The 23,134-nt window shown below is 49.1% G+C and overlaps 1 protein-coding gene across 2 annotated transcripts in view; it reads right to left on the bottom strand.

Annotated features, from left to right (window-relative positions):
- LOC139268783 (TBC1 domain family member 15) overlaps positions 1–22,824 on the bottom strand; it is a 90,760-nt gene extending 67,936 nt beyond the window's left edge. For both annotated transcript variants that reach the window (XM_070887476.1, XM_070887484.1), the window contains exon 1: positions 22,432–22,824. In XM_070887476.1, coding sequence (XP_070743577.1) covers positions 22,432–22,795 — 364 coding nt within the window. In that variant the 5' untranslated portion in view covers positions 22,796–22,824. The remainder of the gene's footprint in view (positions 1–22,431) is intronic.
- Positions 22,825–23,134: the final 310 nt, after the last annotated feature.

Genomic DNA, 23,134 nt, shown 5'->3' with positions numbered 1-23,134 from the left:
ACCATGGGATCTTTTACATCCATCCAAGGGGGCAGACGAGGCCTCAGTTTAACGTCTCATTCGAAAGGCGACACCTCCGACAGTGCAGCGCTCCCACTGTCAGCCTGGACTTTTGTGCTCAAATCTCTGGAGTGGGACTTAAGCTGACAATCTTTTGACTTCGAGGCAAGAGTGCGACCAACTGAGCCACGGCTGACATTTACAAACTGGGGCACAGAGTGACCTTCACAGGCTCAAGTAAACAGGATGGCATTCACCGCCAGTTTCAAGGCAACTGAAGGGATTTGATAGAGTAAACAAGGAGAAACTGTTTTCAGTGGCAAGAGGGTCAGTAGCCAGAAGTCACAGATTTAAGGTAATTGGCAAAAGAACCAGAGGGGAGATACAGAGGATTTTCTTTTTACACAGCGAGTTGTTACAATCTGGAATGCGCTGCTTGAAAGGACGGTGGAAGCAGATTCAATAGTAACTTTCAGAAGGAAATTGGATAAATACTTGAAAAGGAAAAAGTTGCAGGGCTCTGGGGAAAGAGCAGGGAAGTGGGACTAATTGGATCGCTCTTTCAAAGAGCCGGCACAGGCACGATGGGCTGAATGGCCTCCTCCTGTGCTGCATCTACTAGAGGGATCTTACTCCTTTATGAGATGACGCCAGTTCCACATTATTCAATTTGAGACAGTATTACAAAAGTACTTGAGACGGTGAGTGAAAGAAAAGACTTACATTTATATAGCGCTTTTCACGACCATCGGACATCTCAAACGCTTTACAATCAATTAAGGACTTTTGGAGTGTAATCGCTGTTGTAATGTGGGAAACGCAGCAGCCAATTTGCACACAGCAACTCCCACAGATAGCAATGTGATAATGACCAGATAAACTGTTTTTGTTATGTCGATAAGGCCCTGGCGAGACCACACCTGGAGTACTGTGTACAGTTTTGGTCTCCTTACAGAAGGAAGGATATACTTGCCTTAGAGGGAGTGCAATGAATGTTCACTAGACTGGTTCCTGGAATGAGGAGATTGTCCTATGAGGAGAGATTGAGTAGACTAGGCCTATATTCCCTAAGTTTAGAACAATGAGAGGTGATCTCATTGAAACACTGAAAATTCTCAAAGGGCTTGACAGCATAGATGCAGGGAGGCTGTTTCCCCTGGCTGGGTAGTCTAGGACTAGGGGTAATTGTCTCAGAATAAGAGGTTGGCCATTTGGGACTGAGATGGGGAGACATTTCTTCACTCAAAGGGTTGTGAACCTTTGGAATTCCCTACCACAGAGGACTGTGGATGCTCAGTCATTGAGTATATTCAAGACACATTGATAGATTTTTTGATATTATAGAAATCAAGGGATATGGGGATAGTGCAGGAAAGTGGAGTTGAGGTAGATGATCAGCTATGATCTTGTTGAATGATGGAGCAGGCTCAAGGGGCCGAATGGCCTACTTCTGCTCCTAATTCTTATGTTCTTATGACTTGACTGCAGTAGAGACTGGCTTGTTAATAACTGAAAGAAAGCATTTCAATCCGTTAGTTCCCTCACCATGTCATTCTATGACATACTATATGTGCATATGGCTTTCCTCTTCAATACCAAAACCACACAAAGCACTTTGTCTAAACTAGGTATGACTCAAAGACAACTGATCTAGTATGGCGAGGTGCATATTAACTATGGCCAATTTGCCCAGACACTATTCTGCAAAGTAGGTAAGGTCACATAAGGTTTGTCTATTCCACGAAGATGGATTGTTATAAAAATGAAACACAGTAGTTTTAACAGCATTACTTTCATATTTTTTTAATGAATATAATTTGCTGTATACAGAGAATTCTAGACCATTTGACAATAAGTCGTGGCTCAGTGGTACCACTCTCACTTCCGAGTTAGGTCCACATTGTGCAACTCCACTTCCGGAGACTTGAGCCCAAAATCCAGGCCGACACTCCCAGTGCAGTACTGAGGGAGTGCTGCACTGTCGCAGGTGCTGTCTTTCGGATAAGATGTTCAATTGAGGGCCTTTCAGTTGGATGTAAAAGACCCCACGGGACTATTTTGAAGAGGAGCAGGGGAGTTCTCCTGTGTCCTGGGCCAACATTTATCTCTGAACCAACGTCACTAAAACTGGTCACATTGCTGTTTGTGGGAGCTTGCTGTGCGCAAATTGGCTGCCGCGTTTCCTACATTACAACAGTGACTAGACGTCAAAAGAATTAGCTGTAAAATGCTTCGAGACGTCCTGAAAGGTGCTATAGAAATGCAAGTCCATTTTTCATTTCTTTCAATATTGTAGCTGTGAAAGTTTGCCATAAAACCCATAGCAAACTGAGTTCTGTTCATCAGGTGAAGTGCAAGATATTGCACAGTCACAACTCCTGACTAAACAAAACGGCTCAATATTCTGTCACATCTTTTACAAAAGGGCTGCACATACACGTACTTTCTTACGACTAGTTTGGATGGTGTGTGCTGGGTTGGTGAGATCGCGTGGTTATCTCGCACGATTGTCTCATTTACTGAGAGGGAAACTGAGTCACGGTCTGGCAAAACTGGATATGAAAACCGATGCAGCTCTCGTTATTGTGGGTTACGCTGTATACAGCAACATTCTGCAAAGGCGGGTGAACAACTTAAAAAAAAATATATATATATTTGAATTCACTGTCTTCCCCCAGTCATTAACTCACCCACCCTCCCCAGCTTCCCCCAGTCATTAACTCACCCACCCTCCCCAGCTTGCCACACTGTCATCTCCTCAGTCAAGTTCATTCTTACAATTCCCTGTGTTACTATACCGCCATGATTCCACAGTGGATTTAAGTCTTGCACATTCTTTTACTTTCTATTTCTTCTTGTATTCTCCACTTCTAGGTTTCCCCTCCTCTCTTTAGCTCTCAGTGCCATACACCACTTCAAAGAAGTTTGCAGTTCAGTGCAATGCCATCCAGAGCAAGATTCTCCTTTTGAATTTCCCCCTCACATAGGGGGCGGCCTTGCCTCCACTCTGCAACACAGTAATGTGCCGTATTACATGCAGCGTCATATGTTGGAACATGGAGAAGAGGCAGGGAGGTTGATGGAAAAGTAAGGCTACTTTAGCATTAGCTTATGAGGCAAATGAACTAGCTTTTGGTTTAAATTAGTATTTCCTTACAGCTAGAATCGTCATTAGTTTCAAGGGGCCCATGTTTCCGATGCTGCTGAAAACGGTGCACCTTCGTGATTTATGTAACCTGTCTGGGAAAAAAGGTGGGGCGAAATCTTCAGGGAATTCTCGGGTCATCCTGGAGCGTGGCGTGGCGCAGCAGAGTCTCCCTGGGGCGGAGCAAGTCGATCGCAGCTAGCCTAGAGGGCCCTGCATCTCTTTCACAGTAGGCACCCTTGCGCATGCGCGTTACAGCGTACGCGCATGTGCAATGGGTCCTCGACCTTGGCAATTGGCCATTGGCCATTTAAAGGGAGAACATGGCAGGCACTCATTTAAAGTGAGCTGTGTGATTTCTGGGTGCAGGAAGGGAAGGAGTGAAAAGTCTTTAAGTGATTCTTGGAGTGTAAAGGAGTGCTGCACATGTGCATGCAAGGAAAGGACTGTGTGTTTTTAAAAATCACTGAGTGGAAATCCAGTACAGCAATGCAAGAACGTGCAGCGAGAACGAAGAACTTCTTGCATGAAGAAGTGGAGACACTAGTTAATGTCATTGAGGGGAGATGGCAGGAGCTGGACACCAGCAACAGAGGCCGCACAAAAGTGGCACCCAAAGAAATCAAGAAACGCTGGGACCTAGTTGCAGCCGAATACTGCGGAGTGGTGAATACCAGGAGATCTGGGCCCAATGTAAAAAGAAATGGCAGGACCTTGGTCAAGTCGTTAATGTTGTGTATGGAGAAAGAGTCAGACTGAATACTGTGAGCTCAAAGTAAAGTGTGATCGTAGTCTTTTATTGCAGGTGCAGAGTTTACTTCAGAGTGCCTCTCCAACCTGTGAAGCCTCCTTAAATACCTGTGCTCCCAAGGGATTGTGGGCTCCCTTGGGACTCCAGGGGAAGAGCCCTCCGGTGGCTGTACAGCGTAAATACAAGTCCACATATATAACAACAACCCCCCCATCAAAGTCATTAGTGTAACTATTTACAATTTTGTCGACCTGGGACCCTTCTTGCCCTGATTGATCATGTGTGCGAAAGCTGGTGTTGTTGAATCATTTGTTGGGCCCTCGCTAGGCTACCTGGTGAGTTGGGCCCTGTTGGGCTGCTGTGGATGATGGGTTCTGCTTTGTGGTCAACCGTGGTGCCGTTGTTACTGGTGTGTATGTTGGGAGATCAAAAAAGATAGGGTCCAAGGTGGGTTGCTTAGGATAGTCCGTGAATCTGAGTTTGATTTGGTCCAAGTGTTTCTGGTGCATGAGTTCATTTGAAAGTTTGACCCGAAACACTCTGCTCCCCTCTTTGGCCACGACAGTGCCGGAAAGCCACTTAGGACTTGGTCCATAATTTAATACAAATACAGGATCATTGATTTCAATCTCGCGGGACACATTTGTGCTGTCATGGTATGCACTTTGTTGAAGCCGCCTGCTCTCTACCTGTTCATTTAGATCAGGGTGAACGAACGAGAGCCTTGTCTTAAGTGCTCTTTTCATGAGTTCAGCAGGTGGGATCCCAGTGAGTGAGTGGGGTCTTGTGCGGTAGCTAAGCAGGACTTGGGATAGGCGAGTCTGCAGTGAGCCTTCAGTTACCCTCTTTAAGCTCTGCTTGATGGTTTGCACTGCTCTCTCTGCCTGACCTTTGGACGCTGATTTAAACGGGGCAGATGTGACATGTTTGATCTCGTTTCAGGTCATGAATTCTTTGAACTCAGCACTGGTAAAACATGGCCCATTGTCTCTCACCAGGACATCGGGTAGGCCGTGAGTGGCAAACATGGCCCGCAGGCTTTCAGTAGTGGCAGCGAACGTGCTAGCCGACATTATCTCACATTCAATCCACTTGGAGTACACGTCCACATACAACTATGCCATCCGCCACAGGCCAGGCACAGAAAACTGCGCCGATGCTCTCAGTCGGCTGCCATTGCTCACCATGGCAGATCTAGCCATGGTTATGGAAGCATTTGAGAGTGAACAATCACCCGTCACTGCCTGGCAGATCAAAACCTGGACAAGCCAGGACCCCTTATTATCTCTAGTCAAAAGCTGTGTGCTTCACGGGAGCTGGTCCAGTGTCCCAGGTGAAATGCAGGAAGAGATAAAGCCGTTCCAGCAGCGCAAAGATGAAATGTCTATAAAGGCAGACTGCCTTCTGTGGGGCAATCGAGTAGTGGTCCCCAAGAAGGGCAGAGACACCTTCATCAATGACCTCCACAGTACCCACCCAGGCATCGTAATGATGAAAGCTATAGCCAGATCCCACGTGTGGTGGCTCGGTATCGATGCGGACTTAGAATCCTGCGTTCACAGATGTAATACATGCTCACAGTTAAGCAATGCACCCAGGGAGGCGTCGCTAAGTTTATGGTCTTGGGACTCCAGGGGAAGAGCCCTCTGGTGGCTGTACAGAGTAAATACAAGTCCACATAATATAACAGTGTAAGTAATATCTTCCTTTTCTCAATAGAATTGCAATTGTAAATGTGACCAGCTGTATAAGTCCCGCCCAGCAGAAAGGCACCCTCTCTAAAAAGCTATTTTTTCATCCTTGCAGAAGAAATTGGCTCACAATAAAAGGGAAAGAACACAAACAAATCTGCACCAACTGACACCCCTGAACAGAGGGTTGCTGCCCTGATGAGTCGTGCCTGGAGAAAAGCAATCAGTGATACACAAGCTGGGCCCGCACGCTTGGGAGAGGATAAGTTCTGAAAATGCATCGTGTCCCTACAAATCAACCTGCTGCCTAGCCTGCTATGTGCAAGACTACTCATGTCACCCATCCTGCCCACTCCTGTGCTGCTAACCATTTGACTGTTCGGTTATATTTTGCAGAACATGATGCCAATCCAGAAGATTCAGATGCGTGTTATCAAGACCAAGGCAGTGGAGGGGAGGAGGAGGGATTGGATATGTGTTCAGGGGAGAATGTTGATCGTAATATGGATCAGTCCATAATGCAGGGCCTCACTCTCCCAGACAATACCATGAGTTCTCATTTAACATTCCACTCTTTCATCCACCCCCCATCCTTGCGTGGTGCTTTAGGTTCTGATGAGGCATGCCATCATCTCCTCACGTACCCATCCACGTTTAGTGATGTAAGTTCCATGGTTTCACATCTTCTGAGGTAGAGGGTCCCAGTGGTGGTGTTGGTGGAATGCAGTGTGGAACACCCAGGGCCCCACCGTCCCACCCTGTGCCTCGCACTGGAGGGGTGCCGCGAGGCAGAGCCGGGGCGAGAGGGAGGAGAACCCGAATAGGCTCTCCTGAGATGCAGCGTTCAACAAATGCGCTTGAGGTTATTGCATTGGGTGTGGAGGGCAATGATCTTACCCGTTCCCTCGAGGGCACCATCAGAGGGGTTGGGGATGAGCTAACAGCACTGTCTGGACAAATAGCAGTTATGCCACGTGAACTGAGTGCGGGAATCTGTGGAGCAGCGCAAACACTGGCAGAGGCTATCAGGCAGTTAGCAGCTGCAAGCAGCACACACCTCCCGGCCAATCAAATGCCACTCCCACTGCAATCCCAGTATCAGCCTCTGTAGAAACCCAAACTGGGACACCCCACCCTCTCCGCCCCCACACCCCCTCTCTTCCCCTACCCTCCCACCCTCCTCTCTTCCCCCAAACCCCCCATCCCCTCTCTTACCCTACCTCCCACCCCATCCCCCCACCCCCTCTCTTCCCCTACCCCCTCACTTCCCCTAGCGCCCCACCCCCTCTTTCCCCCACACCCCCACCTCCTCTCTTCCCCTACCCCCCACCTCCCCTACCCCTCCCGCAATGAGGCAGTGCACATGCACCGAGATGTGGATGAGAGCTTGGTGCAGCCTTTCTTTGCTGATGGTGTTGATGTAGTAAGTTGTTGATGCCACTGTTGTAACCGTTTTCAAATTGAAATTGTGTACTAAGTTTTGTAACTTTACAAGTAAATAAGTGATCTTAGGAGTTTTTAAGTGATCTTGAAGTGTACATGTTCTCACATTTAATAAGTTGTCTAAATTTACAGCGTTAAAAGTTATCTTAAGGTTCTTCAGTGATCTTGTTCACAAATTGAAATTGTTTACTAAGTTTTCTAATTTTAAAACTTTATAAGTATTTGGAGTTTTTAAAGTGATCAGAAAGAGTCATATCAAATTTGATACAAGAATGATTTTATTGCACTAAAGTAAAGTACATTGTAAAGATTTCAATGAAATATATTGTACATTGAAACTGAATCATGACAAGAATTATTGCACTAAAGTAAAGTGCATTGTAAATGTTTCAATAAAGTTTATTACTTAACATTACAACTGAATCATGGTCCATTATCATATCACACACAACATTTAGGAACACCTGCAAAAGATAGACATCCCTCACCCCTTCAGTCATGCCTGCCTCCCGCACCTATCCATGACCGAGGGGCGTGCTGGTGTGATGTGTCGTGGCTCGGAGATCTCTCCTGCTGCAGTGGGATGGGTGTCCGTGGGCCAAGGAAGCCAGCGACTGATTGCCCTGCAGTATCTGAGACGCACAGATCGGTCCTGCTGCTGGCTGCAAGGGGTTGGGTGCGGGGGAGGGGAGGGAAAAAGAGTGCTGTTGCGGGTGTAGGAGACATTGGTACGTTAGTGTAACGTGGTGTAACCCACCCTAACAGTCAGTCCCTGACAGAGGCACAATGCCAAACAGTTAGTTTTTACAAATGAGAGATAATCTAGTCTGAGGTGAGTTATTCAAGTAATAGGTTGGACTAATGGGGTATGATGATTTCCAAAGGATCAACTTAGCCACAATTAGGAGTTGATGTGCCTGCCTCAGCCGGGAGCCTACACTTGTTTATTTATAAAAAAAGAGAAACAACTGTCCTCATAAGGCAAAAAATATCACCACAAGAGGTTTTAGGCCATTTTAAGTGATGTGTTTAATGCTACAGTCCTTTGTGTTTAATGCTTCCCACATCCCCGTCTCTGGCTGTGCCTGCACTAAACTTAACTCCAGGTAAGGTTTTTCAGAACTTACAAAAGTGAACACTTACTCAATTCTAAATTAGTTTGGAGTAAGTTTTCGCTGCCAAAACTTGCAAAACAGGCCCAAGTGGCTGAACACACCCCCTTTTGAAAAAAAATACCTGAACTAAAACAAACCTAAACTAACTCACTAGAACTGGAGTAAACTAAGTGCCGAGAATTGCAATTTCTAAGATATTCCAAACTAAACTAGTTGCTCCAAAAAAATTGGAGCAACTCCACCCGAAACTTGGGCAAGGTCTCCATTAACTATTGACTAAAGAAAGTTTGTAGGAAGCTAAAAACAAAGATAAGCCTCGTCTCTGTCTAATTAGGATAGGGCTAGGTACAATGGTGGGCCAGCATAATAATCCATAGATAATGTGTGTGTGAGCTTGCTAGCAACTGTTAATTGAACAAAAGACATTGTACCTGGACCTTAAAAAAACTTGCCAAATAAAAGCTTTCGAGATAGTTGCCTGGAAACCAGACTGGCCATACAGCTGCAAAACAGTGTACGTAAGACACCCTTGTTAACATAGAAAAGCAGGCCAATTAAGAATTAGGAGCAGATGAGATAAGGGACATAATGGGGCAGAAATTCTGGCCTCCCGGATCCGTACGGAGTGTGTACAGACCCGGGAAGGCATCACAAAAGCAATGCGCATGAGCTGAAAACCGGCTTTTCCGATCGGTCAAACTAGAGCTGGAGCTTAACAGATCTTCCATATCTCATCAGCCAAGACATTTACATGGGCAAGATTGTGGTATTTACCCATATCTTGCCCAGCAAATGTCCTGAAAACTCTTGCGCCTGATAAAAGCAGGCACATTGCCCACTTTTACAGGTGTAAGAGTTTTAAAACACACTTAAAACATAAAAAATAACATTTTAAAAACACATTTTTTTAAACCCTTGCCCACTACGTTAAATTTATTTTAAAGCATAATTAAAAAAAAGAGAATATTTTTTTTAATACATAAATAACTAATTTAAATTAATGGTAAATATGTAGTGTATTTTTTATTAATGTTTTGTGTGTGGGGGGTGGGGTGGGGTTCTGATTCATAATAATGGTAACTCCAACTTACGGAGTTCCCATTATTATGAATGAGAACATACTTTACCTGATTGGCTGCCCAGAGCCATGTGACTGCAGCTCCAGCCCTGTGCACGTCCTCACATGCACGCACTGCGACGCGCAGTTAGTGGAGGCCTCAGGATTGGGAACTCGCACGGGTGCAGCAGCTTCAGGCAAGTGTGCTTCTTTTTAAAGTTTTTTACCCAATCGCCCACAGGAAGCAGTCGACTGGGTTTTCTGGGCCATTACATGCCTTGAAGCTTAGTCTTTGGGCTCGGCTGGCTGTAATGGAAATGTGCTGGAGGGGAGGGGCCATATTAAGTCGGGTGACAGAGGAATCCAACCAAGGGAAAAGAGGCAGATTCGAGTTCACTACAGGCTCAGAATTATATAAAAACAGACATTTTGTGTTTTAAAGTTTAGTACAATGTTAGTAAATTGCTTTGCATGCTGAAAAAAATAAAGGTATTGAACCTGAAGCAATGACTATTTTCATTACTAATCAAGTAAAGAGACAACATAAGTTGCTTTACCAACATTATTTATTTCACTATATTATAATCCTTATGAAATAAACCTTCCACTGCATGGTCAACTGCATGTGAATATACATTTAATTGCAAGTAGTTCTGCATTTTGTGAGTAACATGTACTGTGTGTACTCATTTGAAAAGGATGTGATAAAATAATTAGCTGTTTGTTTAGTCAGGAGTTATGACTGCGCAATATCACGTGCTCCACCTGATATGCACAGTGCTCAGATTGTTGCAGATTTTATGGTAAATTTTCATACTATAGTTATAGAAAGAAAGACGTGCACTTGTAGAGCGCCTTGCAAAATTGGAAATTTGCTGCGTGGCGATGCTGAGGCACAAACTCATGTTCCACCAATTTACATCAATGACAGCTACAACACTGCCATCTATCCGACAATGTGGAAGCCCAGGTATGTCCTGCCCACAAAAAGCAGGACAAATCCAATCCGGCCAATTACCTCTACTCTCAATTATCAGCAAAGTGATAGAAGATGTCGTTAGCAGTGCTATCAAGTGGCACTTACTCACCAATAATCTGCTCACCAATGCCCAGTTTGGGTTCCGCCAGGACCAATCGGCTCCAGACCTCATTACAGCCTTGGCCCAAACAAAGACAAAAGAGCTGAATTCCAGAGGTGAGGTGAGAATGACTGCCCTCGACATCAAGATAGCATTTGACCAAGTGGGGCATCAAAGAGTCCTAGTAAAACTGAAGTCCATGGAAATCAGGGGGAAAACTCTCCAGTGGCTGGAGGCATACCTAGCACAAAGGAAGATGGTTGTGGTGGTTAGAGGTCAATCATCACAGCCCTAGGACATATCTGCAGGAGTTCCTCAGGGCAGTGTCCTAGACCCAACCATCTTCAGCTGCTTCATCAATGGCCTTTCCTCCATCATAAGGTCAGAAGTGGGGATGTTCGCTGATGATTGCACAGTGTTCAGTTCCATTTGCAACTCCTCAGATAATGGAGCAGTCGATGCCCACATGCAGCAAGACCTGGACAACATTCAGGCTTGGGCTGATAAGTGGCAAGTAACATTCGTGCCACACAAGTGCCAGGCAATAACTATCTCCAACAAGCGAGAGTCTAACCACCGTCCCTTAACATTCAATGGCATTACCATTAACATCCTGGGGGGGGGGGGGGGGGAGGGAGGGTGGGTCACCCTTGACCAGAAATGTAACCGGACTAGCCCATAAATACTGTGGCAACAAGAGCAGGTCAGAGGCTGGGTATTCTGCAGTGAGTGCCTCACCTCCTGACTCCCCAAAGCCTTTCCACCATCTACAAGGCACAAGTCAGGAGTGTGATGGAATACTCTCCACTTGCCAAGATGAGTGCAACTCCAAGAAGCTCGACCATCCAGGACAAAGCAACCCGCTTGATTGGCACCCCATCCACCACCTTAAACATTCATTTCCTCCACCACCAGCGCACCGTGGCTGCAGTGTGTACCATCTACAAGATGCACTGCAGCAACTCACCAAGGCTTCTTCGGCAGCACCTCCCAAACCCACAACCTCTACCACCTAAAAGGACAAGGGTAGCAAGCACATGGGAACACCACCACTTCCACTTTCCCCTCCAAGTCACACACCATCCTGATTTGGAAATATATCGGCCGTTCCTTTATCGTCGCTGGATCTAAATCCTGGAACTCCCTCCCTAACAGCACTATGGGAGTACCTTCACCACACGGACTGCAACGGTTCAAGAAGGTGGCTCACCACCATCTTCTCAAGGGCAATTAGGGATGGGCAATAAATGCCGGCCTTGCCAGCGACGCCCACATCACGTGAACAAAAAAAACTTCATAGCCATAGTGTGCATGCGTGTTTGCGCGTGCATGCAGTTCTTTAAAATCTGCTGTTTGCAACTTTGTTTTCTGGCTGCTCTACCAACTCCAATGGGGAAACATACATGTAGGCCATTGAACAAAAGCCCCAACCATTGCAGTTTCCTACAGATGGGCTGAACAATAAGCTGCTGGCAGCCAGAAATGATGCTACTTTGTCTCGCTTTAGCAGCAGTGTCTATATTACAATTGGGAATGCCAGAAAAATAACCCCCACCAGCTTAGGCTGTTTCTCAACACCTCTACAAACACCTGTGCTGCCTAATTTGCTTCACAGTGCTGCTCCGGAAGTTGGGACTGTCAACAGATCTCGTGCTGTGAAGTAGCAGAGGCCTTAATGGTATAAATGATGTCCCCGAGTTGCCTTGAACCATGGATTAAGATACTACCTGGCCTGCAAGATTTAAAATAACGGCAAACTCATGCCAGTGAGTACGAGATATTTATTAATCATGTGAAATACATTAATAGCTGGACCCGAGGTGCTTGCAAGTTACTGGCTTTTTAACCTCACAGCTGCTGTATCTCAGTCATGCGATTTGAGAGGTTTTTTTCCCCCACGTGTTAAATACAACACTTAGTCGCTAGAACTATGGGGTGAAGTTTCGGGCCGCGCCTAGAACGGCGCAGCCCCAACCTGGACGCCCGTTTTTCGCGCCCGAAAGTGCATCAAAAAAATACCTTCAGATTCTCCAGCTCCCTGCAGGTCCTTTGGAGCTTGGCGCGGCGCAGCAAGAGAGTCGCGCCAATTCTAGAAGTGGTGGGGGGGCGGGGCTAATTTAAATGAGACAACATGCCGACAGCCTTGCGCGTGCGCGTTGGAGCACGCGCGCACGTGCATGAACATTGGCACACAGCCATTTTTAAAGGGACTTGAAGAAAGTGTTGATTTGAAGGCTGCTTGCTTGCTGTGTCTTCGGCTGCCGTCCAGCCACTGCCGCTGCCCTTATCGCGTGGCCGAATGGCCTCAGTCCCCTTCGCAGCTCGAAGACTGCTTGTTTGCTGTTTCTTCGGCTGCCGTGGAGCCACTGATGCCGCCCCTGTCTCCTAGATGGAAGGAAGGCCTGCCTGAAGCACCGCAGTTCAAAGGCTGCTGCTGCTTCACACAGGTTGGAACATTGAATATTTTGTCTTTGCTTATAATTTTTTTATTCAGGATGGCTCTTTATTTGTATAAGTAAGACTGTTGAATGCTTGTAGAATTTAATTACTTCCCTTCCCCCCCCCCCCCCCCCCCTCGTTCCCTACGCCTGATTTGTAACCTACGCCTGATTTTCTAAGTGGAGGCAAGGTTTTTCTGAGTGTACAAAAATCTTCACTTACTCCATTCTAAGTAGTTTGGAGTAAGTTTTCGCTGCCTAAACTTTCAAAACAGGCGTAAGTGGCCGGACACACCCCCTTTTGAAAAAGAAATTCTGTTCCAAAGTGAAACTGTTCTCACTGACTAGAACTGGAGCAAACTAAATGCCGAGAATTGCAATTTATAAAATACTCCATTCTAAACCAGTTGCTCCAAAAAAACAGGAGCAACTCAGGCCGAAACTTGACCCCGATGATTGGTGTTACAGTTGCAATAACCCAGGGATATTGCAATGCACAAAGGGCTGCAAAAACTACATGTGCCATGGGATCTTTTACGACCATCTTAGTGAGCAGACGTGGCCTTGGTTTAACATCGCAACCAAAAGACGGAAATAGAAATTACAACACAGAAACAGGCCACTTGGCCAAACCAGTCTGTGTTGGTGTTACTCCTCCCCAAGAGTATTAAGCCTAACCTCATATGCCTGCTCTATTCTCCTTATCTCCCTTTCTTTCTATTTACACTTACTTAAAAGAGTACATGTGGTGCAGGAAACTCAAATGGCGACAACAGTTGACAGAATGGATGGCCACCAGCATCTCAATGACATTTAGTCCATTACCATGGTAACAAGATCAACACAGTGAAAGCACAAATATAAGTCTAACTTTATTTTATGATACCTATTCAAGGGACTGTTAAAATAAACAACAGAAGGAAATAAGTAGCACTTGAGAACCTGAATCCTAGTCTATTCTAAAAGGACAGCGAACAATTTCAAGTGGCGAACTTTTGTCAGAAATGACAAGGAGTTCCTACCCGAAACGCTAATGCAAGTTTATTTATTTTCAGAGCTGATAAGACCTGCGGGGTATTTGCAGTATTTTTTGCTTTTATTTCAGATTCGCCATTTAGTTCCTCTTTTTGAACACTTTAGGTGTCAGCTGTGGCTCAGTGGTAGCACTCGTGCCTTTGAGTCAGAAAGTCCAGGGTTCAAGTCCCACTCAAGAGACTTGAGCACATAATCCAGACTGACATGCAGTGCAGTACCGAAGGAGTGCTGCATTGTCGGAGATGCTGTTTTTCGGATGAGATGTTAAACCGAAGCCCGTCTGCCCGCTCAGGTGGATGTAAAGGATCCCATGGCACTACTGGAAAAGCAGGAGTTCTCCTTGGTGTCCTGGCCAATATTTAGCCAACATCACTAAAAATAGATTATCTAGTCATTATCACATTGCTCTTTGTGGGAGCTTGCTGAGCGCTATTTAGCATTGTTCCTGTGATGTGGGCATCACTGGCAAGGCCAGCATTTATTACCCATCCCTAATTGCCCACGAGAAGGTGGTGGTGAACCGCCTTCTTGAAATGCTGCAGTCCATGTGGTGAAGGTACTCCCATAGTGACTTTAGGGAGGGAGTTCCAGGATTTTGACCCAGTGACGATGAAGGAACTGCAAAATATTTCCACGGCAGGATGGGGTGTGACGTGGAGGCGAACTTGGAGGTGATGGTGTTCCCATGCGCCTGCTGCCCTTGTCCGTTTAGGTGGTAGAGGTCGCGGGTTTGGGAGGTACAGCTGAAGAAGCCTTGGCAAGTTGCTGCAGTACATCTTGTAGATGCAGCCACAGTGCTCTGGTGATGGAGGGAGCGAATGTTGAAGTGGTGGACGGGGTGCCAGTCAAGTGGGCTGCTTTGCCCTGGATGGTGTTGAGTTTCTTGAGTATTGTTGGAGCTGCACTCATCCAGGCAAGTGGAGAGTCTTCCATCACACTCGTGTGATACAAATCGTATTTAACTAACTTGATCGAGATTTTTGATGGGGTAAGAGAGAGTTGATGAGGGCAATGCAGTCGACGTGGTGAACCCCCACTTCCAAAAGGCGTTTGACAAAGTGCCACATCATAGGCATGCTAGCAAAGTTGAAGCCCATGGAATAAAAGGGACAGTGCCAGCATGGATACAAAATTGGCGAAGTTACAGAAAACAGAGTGTAGTGGTGCACGATTGTTGGTCAAACTGGGGGAAGGTACACAGTGGTGTTCCCCAGGGGTAGGTGCCAGGACCATTGCTTTTCTTGATATAAATGAATGACTTGGACTTGCGTGTACAGCGTACAATTTCAAAATTTGCAGACGATAGAAAACTTGGAAGTATAGTGAACAGTGAGGAGGATAATGATACATTTCAAGAAGACATAGACAGGCTGGTGAAATGGGCGGACACGTGGCAGATTAAATTTATACAGGTTCCATAGATGCATTTGCGGGGAAGCTGGATGAGCACATAAGGGAGAAAGGAATAGAAGGATATGTTAAGAGGGGTGAGATGAAATGGGGTGTGAGGAGGCTTGCGTGAACAGTCGGGCAGAATGGCCAGTGTCTGTGCTGTAGGTTAGATGCAAAGTTGACTTTAGAGTTGCAACAACTTCACAGTGATCATGCTTAGTTTCATAGTTCATAAAGACTAAACACCTGAAAAAGGCATTGAATCATTCCTCAGCTGTGCATGAATCAGTGCAGTTACGAGTTTCCCAGATGTGACTCTTGCAGGAAGGCGGCTTCTGGCCGACTCCAGCAACAAACCTGAATAAATTACCATCATTCACCAGACCGTCAACAGAGAGCACCCGGACCATCTGCTGCGAGACACAGCCTTCTGTCAACATATTCCACGGGGTCCAGACTCGAAACTACCATCATTATTACAACGAGAGAAAAGCACAAGTTTTTTTGCGCGTTGTCAGTCGCAAGCTATGTTATTTGCATACCAGCACTCGGTCGGAAACACCGAGAGAGATGCATAATTAAATATTCACGAGTGATATTTTGCTCACGCTGGTTTTGTTTATTCACAATTGCCACTTTTTTCTCTCTTTTGCCCCCCCTTCCCCGTCTGTTGCCCCACAATTCTGTATTTATATGGGAGATATGAATACACTTTACGAGCATTCTCACTCTGCCCCTTTTCTTTTAAATGTAAAAACATTTTAATGTGATTTTGCTGTCTTCAAATTCAAAATGTAACCTCAGTTGCCAGAGAATCCACAACATACAATTTAAAATGCAGGAGAGCATAAACACCGGCACGGACCAGTTGGGCCGAATGGCCTGTTTCTCAGCTGTAAAATTCTACGTTACTAAGTAAAATTAGTAATTTGTTGGATGGAAAGGACAAGGAACCTCATCTTTCGATTGGGCAATTTACAACATTCTGGACTCAACACTAAATTCAGTCATTTCAGATCATAATCACCGCTCCCATTGTTTTGGACAGCAGGTGCTGGTAATGGTCCTGCAGTTGTCATTTTCATCTCCTACAGACCCATCTTTTGTTTCTTTAGTTGTCCCATTACCGCCACTTTTTGCCTTGCACCATTATCCCTTGCCAGTGTCAACGGTGGCACAGATGGTAGCACCCTTGCCTGAGTCACAAAAGAAACATACTTGAGCATATAAAATCCAGAATGACACTGCAGTGCAGTGCTGACGCGGCGCTTCAAATTCTCATGGGGATCACGCGAGCTGGGGGGGGGGGGGAAGCGCGGCTGCACGCGACGAAACAGAGGGCCGCGTGATGCTGGGAGGGGACGAGGCGGGGGGAGGGAGGAGGGGAGGGAGGAGGAGGGGAGAGGGGAGGGAGGAGGAGGGGAGAGGGGAGGGAGGAGGAGGGGAGAGGGGAGGGAGGAGGAGGGGAGAGGGGAGGGAGGAGGAGGGGAGAGGGGAGGGAGGAGGAGGGGAGAGGGGAGGGAGGAGGAGGGGAGAGGGGAGGGAGGAGGAGGGGAGAGGGGAGGGAGGAGGAGGGGAGAGGGGAGGGAGGAGGAGGGGAGAGGGGAGGGAGGAGGAGGGAGAGGGGAGGGAGGAGGAGGGAGGAGGGAGGGAGGAGGAGGGAGAGGGGAGGGAGGAGGGAGGGGAGAGGGGAGGGAGGAGGAGGGGAGAGGGGAGGGAGGAGGAGGGGAGAGGGGAGGGAGGAGGAGGGGAGAGGGGAGGGAGGAGGAGGGGAGAGGGGAGGGAGGAGGAGGGGAGAGGGGAGGGAGGAGGAGGGGAGAGGGGAGGGAGGAGGAGGGGAGAGGGGAGGGAGGAGGAGGGGAGAGGGGAGGGAGGAGGAGGGGAGGAGGGAGGGAGGAGGAGGGGGAGAGGGAGGGAGGAGGAGGGAGAGGGGAGGGAGGAGGAGGGGAGAGGGGAGGGAGGAGGAGGGAGAGGGGAGGGAGGAGGAGGGGAGAGGGGAGGGAGGAGGAGGGGAGAGGGGAGGGAGGAGGAGGGGAGAGGGGAGGGAGGAGGAGGGGAGAGGGGAGGGAGGAGGAGGGGAGAGGGGAGGGAGGAGGAGGGAGAGGGGAGGGAGGAGGAGGGAGAGGGGGAGGGAGGAGGAGGGAGAGGGAGGAGGAGGAGGGGAGGGGAGGAGGAGGAGGGGAGAGGGAGGAGGGAGGAGGGGAGGGAGGAGGAGGGGAGAGGGAGGGAGGAGGAGGGGAGAGGGGAGGGAGGAGGAGGGGAGAGGGGGAGGAGGAGGAGGGGAGAGGGGAGGGAGGAGGGGGGAGAGGGAGGGAGGAGGAGGGGAGAGGGAGGGGAGGAGGAGAGGGGAGGGAGGAGGAGGGGAGAGGGGAGGGAGGAGGAGGGGAGAGGGGAGGGAGGGAGGAGGGGAGGGGGAGGGAGGAGGAGGGGAGAGGGGAGGGAGGAGGAGGGGAGAGGGGAGGAGGAGGAGGGGAGAGGGGAGGGAGGGGGGGGGGAGAGGGGAGGGAGGAGGAGGGGAGGGGGAGGAGGAGGAGGGAGAGGGGGGAGGAGGAGGGGAGGGGGAGGGAGGAGGAGGGGAGAGGGGGGGAGGAGGAGGGAGAGGGAGGGAGGAGGAGGGAGGAGAGGGGGGAGGAGGAGGGGAGAGGGGAGGGAGGAGGAGGGGGAGGGGAGGGAGGAGGAGGGGAGAGGGGAGGGAGGAGGAGGGGAGAGGGGAGGGAGGAGGAGGGGAGAGGGGAGGGAGGAGGAGGGGAGAGGGGAGGGAGGAGGAGGGGAGAGGGGAGGGAGGAGGAGGGGGAGAGGGGAGGGAGGAGGAGGGGAGAGGGGAGGGAGGAGGAGGGGAGAGGGGAGGGAGGAGGAGGGGAGAGGGGAGGGAGGAGGAGGGGAGAGGGGAGGGAGGAGGAGGGGAGAGGGGAGGGAGGAGGAGGGGAGAGGGGAGGGAGGAGGAGGGGAGAGGGGAGGGAGGAGGAGGGGAGAGGGGAGGGAGAGGGGAGAGGGGAGAGGGGAGAGGGGAGAGGGGAGAGGGGAGAGGGGAGAGGGGAGAGGGGAGAGGGGAGGGAGGAGGGAGGGGGGAGGGCGGGCGAGAAGGGGGGGCGCGCGGGCGAGAGGGGGGGCGCGCGGGCGAGAGGGGGAGAGAGAGGGGGGCGCGCGAGCGAGGCCGGGAGGGAGCGGGCGCGCGGACGGCGAGCGGGCGAGAGGGGGAGAGAGGGGGGCGCGCGGGCGAGGCGGAGAGAGAGCGGGCGCGCGGACACGGGTGAGAGATAGAGACAGGGCAGGTGCAAGTGAGAGATGGAGAAAGGGCACTTGTAAGAACGCTGTTTTAACACCCTCCCCAATAGACTTTAACAGAGAGTAAAACCAGGGCATCGTACAAGACCAGCGTTGTGCACAATCCCACCAGTTTCCAGATGGGCGGTTTGGGTTAATTTCGAAAGAAGGAAAAAAAGAAATACTGTACCAACTATTAAAATATGCACCTCACTGCAGCCCAGACTGCTTTGCATAATCCCTGCAAATGTGAAATATTGTGAGGCATTCATACACATTGGTTGACTGCAGACAAGTCATCTTAGTCTCCAGCACATTTAAGAGTGAAACTGTTGCAGAAATTTCTGGCTTGTGACTCAATTTGTGGCTAACCTGAAGAAATTTTTTTAAATGAAGATGTGGTTCCTGGTCCTGCCGGGCAACGCGCCAGGGACCAGTGCAAGTGCTTTTGCAACTTTTGCCACACCTCACTAAAATACATAGTAACCCCTTCCCCACCCCAACAGTCCCTGGTTACTGCAATAATTACACAGAATGTACAACACAGAAACAGGCCATTCAGCCCAACCAGTCCATGCCGATGTTTCATCATCATAGGCAGTCCCTCGAAATCGAGGAAGACTTGCTTCCACTTTAAGATACAGTCCAATACAGAAATTACAGTCTCTGTCACAGGTGGGACAGACATTGGTTGAAGGAAAGGGTGGGTGGGGAGTCTGGTTTGCCGCACACTCCTTCCGCGGCCTTGGACAACGTGGACCATTTTCCATACTTCGGGAGCCTATCAGCAAGGGCAGACATCAATGACGAGGTCCAACATCGTCTCCAGTGTGGCAGTGTAGCCTTTGATCGCCTGAGGAAGAGTGTGTTTGAAGACCAGGACATCAAGTCTGGCACCAAGCCGATGTTTATGCTCCACTCAAGCCTCTTCCCGTCTTTCCTCATCTAACTCCATCAGCTTAACCCTCTATTCCCTTTGTCCCTCGTATGCTTATCTAGCCTCCCCTTAAATGTATCTATACTATTCACCACAACCACTCCCCATGGAAGCGAATTCCACATTCTCAACACTCTGCATTTGACAAGGTGCCACATAAAAGGTTACTCCACAAGATAAAAGTTCACAGGGTTGGGGGTAGTATATTGGCATGGATAGAGGATTGGTTAATTAATAGAAAACAGAGAGTCTGGATAAATGATTCATTCTCTGGTCTGCAATCAGTAACTAGTGGGGTGCCGCAGGGATCAGTGCTGGGACCCCAACTATTTACAATCTATATTAACAACTTGGAAGAAGGGACCAAGTGTAATGTAGCCAAGTTTGCTGACGATACAAAGGTGGGAGGAAAAGTAATGTGCGAGGACACAAAAAAGTTGCAAAAGGACATAGACAGGCTAAGTGAGTGGGCAAAAATGTGGCAGATGGAATATAATGTTAGAAAGTGTGAGGTCATGCACTTTGGAAGAAAAAAAATTAAAGAGCAAGTTATTATTTAAAGGAGAAAGATTGCAAACAAAGTGCTGCAATACAGTGGTACCTGGGGTTACTTGTGCATGAAACACAAAGGGATAGAATGCAGGTACAGCAAGTGATCAGGAAGGCCAATGGAATCTATTGCAAAGGGGATGGAGTACTAAAGCAGGGAAGTCTTGCTACAGCTATACAAGGTATTGGTGAGGCAACACCTGGAATACTGCGTGCAGTTTTGGTTTCCATATTTACAAAAGGAGGCAGTTCAGAGAAGTTTCATTAAGTTGATACCGGGGATGAGGGGATTGACTTATCAGGAAAGTTTGAGTAGGTTGGGCCTCTACTCATTGGAATCCAGAAGAATGAGAGATGATCTTATCGAAACGTATAAGATTGAGGGGGCTTGACAAGATGGATGCAGAGAGGATGTTTCCATTAATGGGGGAGACTAGAACTAGAGGGCATGATCTTAGAATAAGGGGCCACCCATTTAAAACTGAGACGAGGAGAAATGTATTCTCTCAGAGGGTTGTAAATCTGTGGAATTCGCTGCCTCCGAGAACTGTGGAAACTGGGACGTTAAATAAATTTAAGACAGAAATAGACAGTTTCTTAAATGATAAGGGGATAAGGGGTTATGGGGAGCGGGCAGGGAAGTGATCGGATCAGCCATGATCGTATTAAATGGCGGAGCAGGCTCGAGGGGCAGTATGGCCTACTCCTGCTCCATGTTGTTATGATGTTATGTTCTCTGGGTAAAGAAGTTTCTTCTGAATTCCTGATTTGTTTTCTTGATGACTATCTTATATTGACAGCCTCTTAGATTGAATACTGAGAGCAAAACTATCAAAACCTTTCAGAATTTTAAAGACCTCTATCAGGTCACCCCTCAGTCTTCTCTTTTCAAAAGAAAAGAGCCCCAGCCTGTCCATACTTTCCTGATAGGCATAGCCTCACAGTTCTGGTATAATGTTCTCTTATCAACATTTATAGTGCGGTCACAAAAAAGAGACAACTCTAGGGTTCCAAGGAGAAAATCTTGCAATCTCGGCTTATGACAATTTGTTAGTTTGCTTGTATGACACATTACAAACAGAATTAAAATGGGCAAATAGCACAGAGCACATTGCTGAAAACTTTGGACTGTAGTAGCAATCACACCAATTGGTGCAAAGTTGCTTACTACATTCCGAGAGAGCAAACAGGAGATCCTAGCATCGTATTGAAGCCACTTGAGGAGGAAAGAAGGTGCAGTTATACTAAACAACCCATCTCACAACTGGCTTATACAGCCTGCTTACCTGCAGATGCAGGGCTACACTCCCAGCCATTGCATTTTGAATGTATAGCAACCCTACAAGCAGAAGCATTCATGCTCACAATACTTAAATATACTATAGGTTAGTTTGCGAGTGCAATAGAAGCACACCTTTAATCGGGGAAAAGTGAAGGCAGCTTAACCTTTTCATCAATCTAATGTGTACAGAAATAGCACAATCCTCCATTAATTTTAGCTTTGCCGACCAGAATCACCAAAGCAAACACACTACAACCTCACCCTTAATAAACCCTTTATCACCCACCAACACACAAGAACAAATAATATTGCTGTATTAATTTATCATTCAGCACACCACAAGCAATTAGCCTGAACATGCAGTATTTTATCTTTTTTCCCCACTCGTCTTCCTATACCGTACACCATTCCTCTCCCCGGGGAACCTCTCCCTTGGGAGGCATCACTCACCTCACCCCTGGGGAACTTCAGACCCGGGGCCATCACGCACCTCTCTCGCTGGGGAACCTCTTCCCCTGGACGGGAGGGGGGGGGGGGGGAATCACTCGCTTCTCCCCCTGGTCACCTTTCCCCTGGTGTGCATCACACAATTGTGGGGAGGGGTGGTGGCGTCACTCACCTCTCCCCTGGGGAACCTTTCACCCGGGGCCATCGTTCATCTCTTGCCCCAGTGGGACACCACTCACCCCTCTCCCGGGGAGGCTCCTCACCCCTGGGGAGCATCACTCTGCTCTACCCCTGCAGAGCTCTTCTGCCTTGTGGGCATCACACCCTGCTCCCCTGGGGAACTCTACCCTCCCCCGGGGGGGGCATCACTCCCCATATCCACTGGGGATGGCAGCTCTTCTGCCCTGGGGGCTTCACACCCCTCTATCCCCCAAGGACCTCTTCTCCCCAGGGAACTATTACACCCTAGGATCATCACTCCCCCTTATCCTCTGCGGGCTCTTCTTCTCTGGGGAGGGGGGGCATCATTTCACCCTATCCCCATGCAAAGGAGGGGCTCTTCTTCCCTGGGAGACATCACACACTTCTATTTCCTGGGGAGCAAAAGTACTTTGGTGGGAACATTTCCCTCTCTCCCTGGGGAGCTCTTCTGCCATGGAGACATCATTCCGCTCTCCTGTGGGGAGCATCATTCCCCTCTCCCCCTGGGGAGCGTTTCTCCCCTGGGGGGGGGGGGGGGGGGGAAGGGGGGTATCACACCCCTCTATCCCCTGAGAAACTCTTTTCCCCTGGGGTGCATCACTCACCTCCCCTGAAGATGAGTTTCCTGAACTGAGACTCTCTCACCAGCCTGCCGTCCGAGTCGAAGAGTAGCGGGAAGGTCTCGGGGCTGAGCCCGCAGCCTCTCCCTCCTGCTCCACTGGACGTCGTCGCCGCCTCCCCGTCCATGCAGACGCGAAGCCAAATCCTCTCCCCGGCGCCCACCGCCTGCTTCCTGTGCGGCTGCAGGGTCCGGAGGCGGAGGACTCCGCCTGGGTTTCTCCCTCCTCTCCCTCCTCCTCCTCCGCCGGTGCCCGCCACAGCCGCTCCTCCACTGCGGGACTTCGCCACAGAGTGTGCTCGCTGTCCGAGCTCTGGCCTCCGCTCTCCTTCATCCGTCCGCGTCCCCATGGCTCCGGGGGCGGGGCAGCGCCAGCTCTCCTTGCCGCCCCCTGCCGACCCGGCGGAGGACACTCCGCTCCCTGCTTCCACTGGCACCAGGCCCACGTCATCCACTGGGACCAGGCTCGGGTCATCCACTGGCCCCAGGTCCACGTCATTCACTGGGACCAGGCTCAGGTCATCCACTGGCCCCAGGTCCACGTCATTCACTGGGACCAGGCTCAGGTCATCCACTGGCACCAGGCTCAGGTCATTCACTGGGACCAGGCTCACGTCATTCACTGGGACCAGGCTCAGGTCATCCACTGGGACCAGGCTCACGTCATTCACTGGGACCAGGCTCAGGTC

This window comes from Pristiophorus japonicus, chromosome 1 (genome assembly GCF_044704955.1).
Source record: "Pristiophorus japonicus isolate sPriJap1 chromosome 1, sPriJap1.hap1, whole genome shotgun sequence".
NCBI classification, from domain to species: domain Eukaryota; kingdom Metazoa; phylum Chordata; class Chondrichthyes; family Pristiophoridae; genus Pristiophorus; species Pristiophorus japonicus.
The sequence above is the reverse complement of the archived record's forward strand: the minus strand, read 5'-3'. Positions and strand labels throughout refer to the sequence as shown.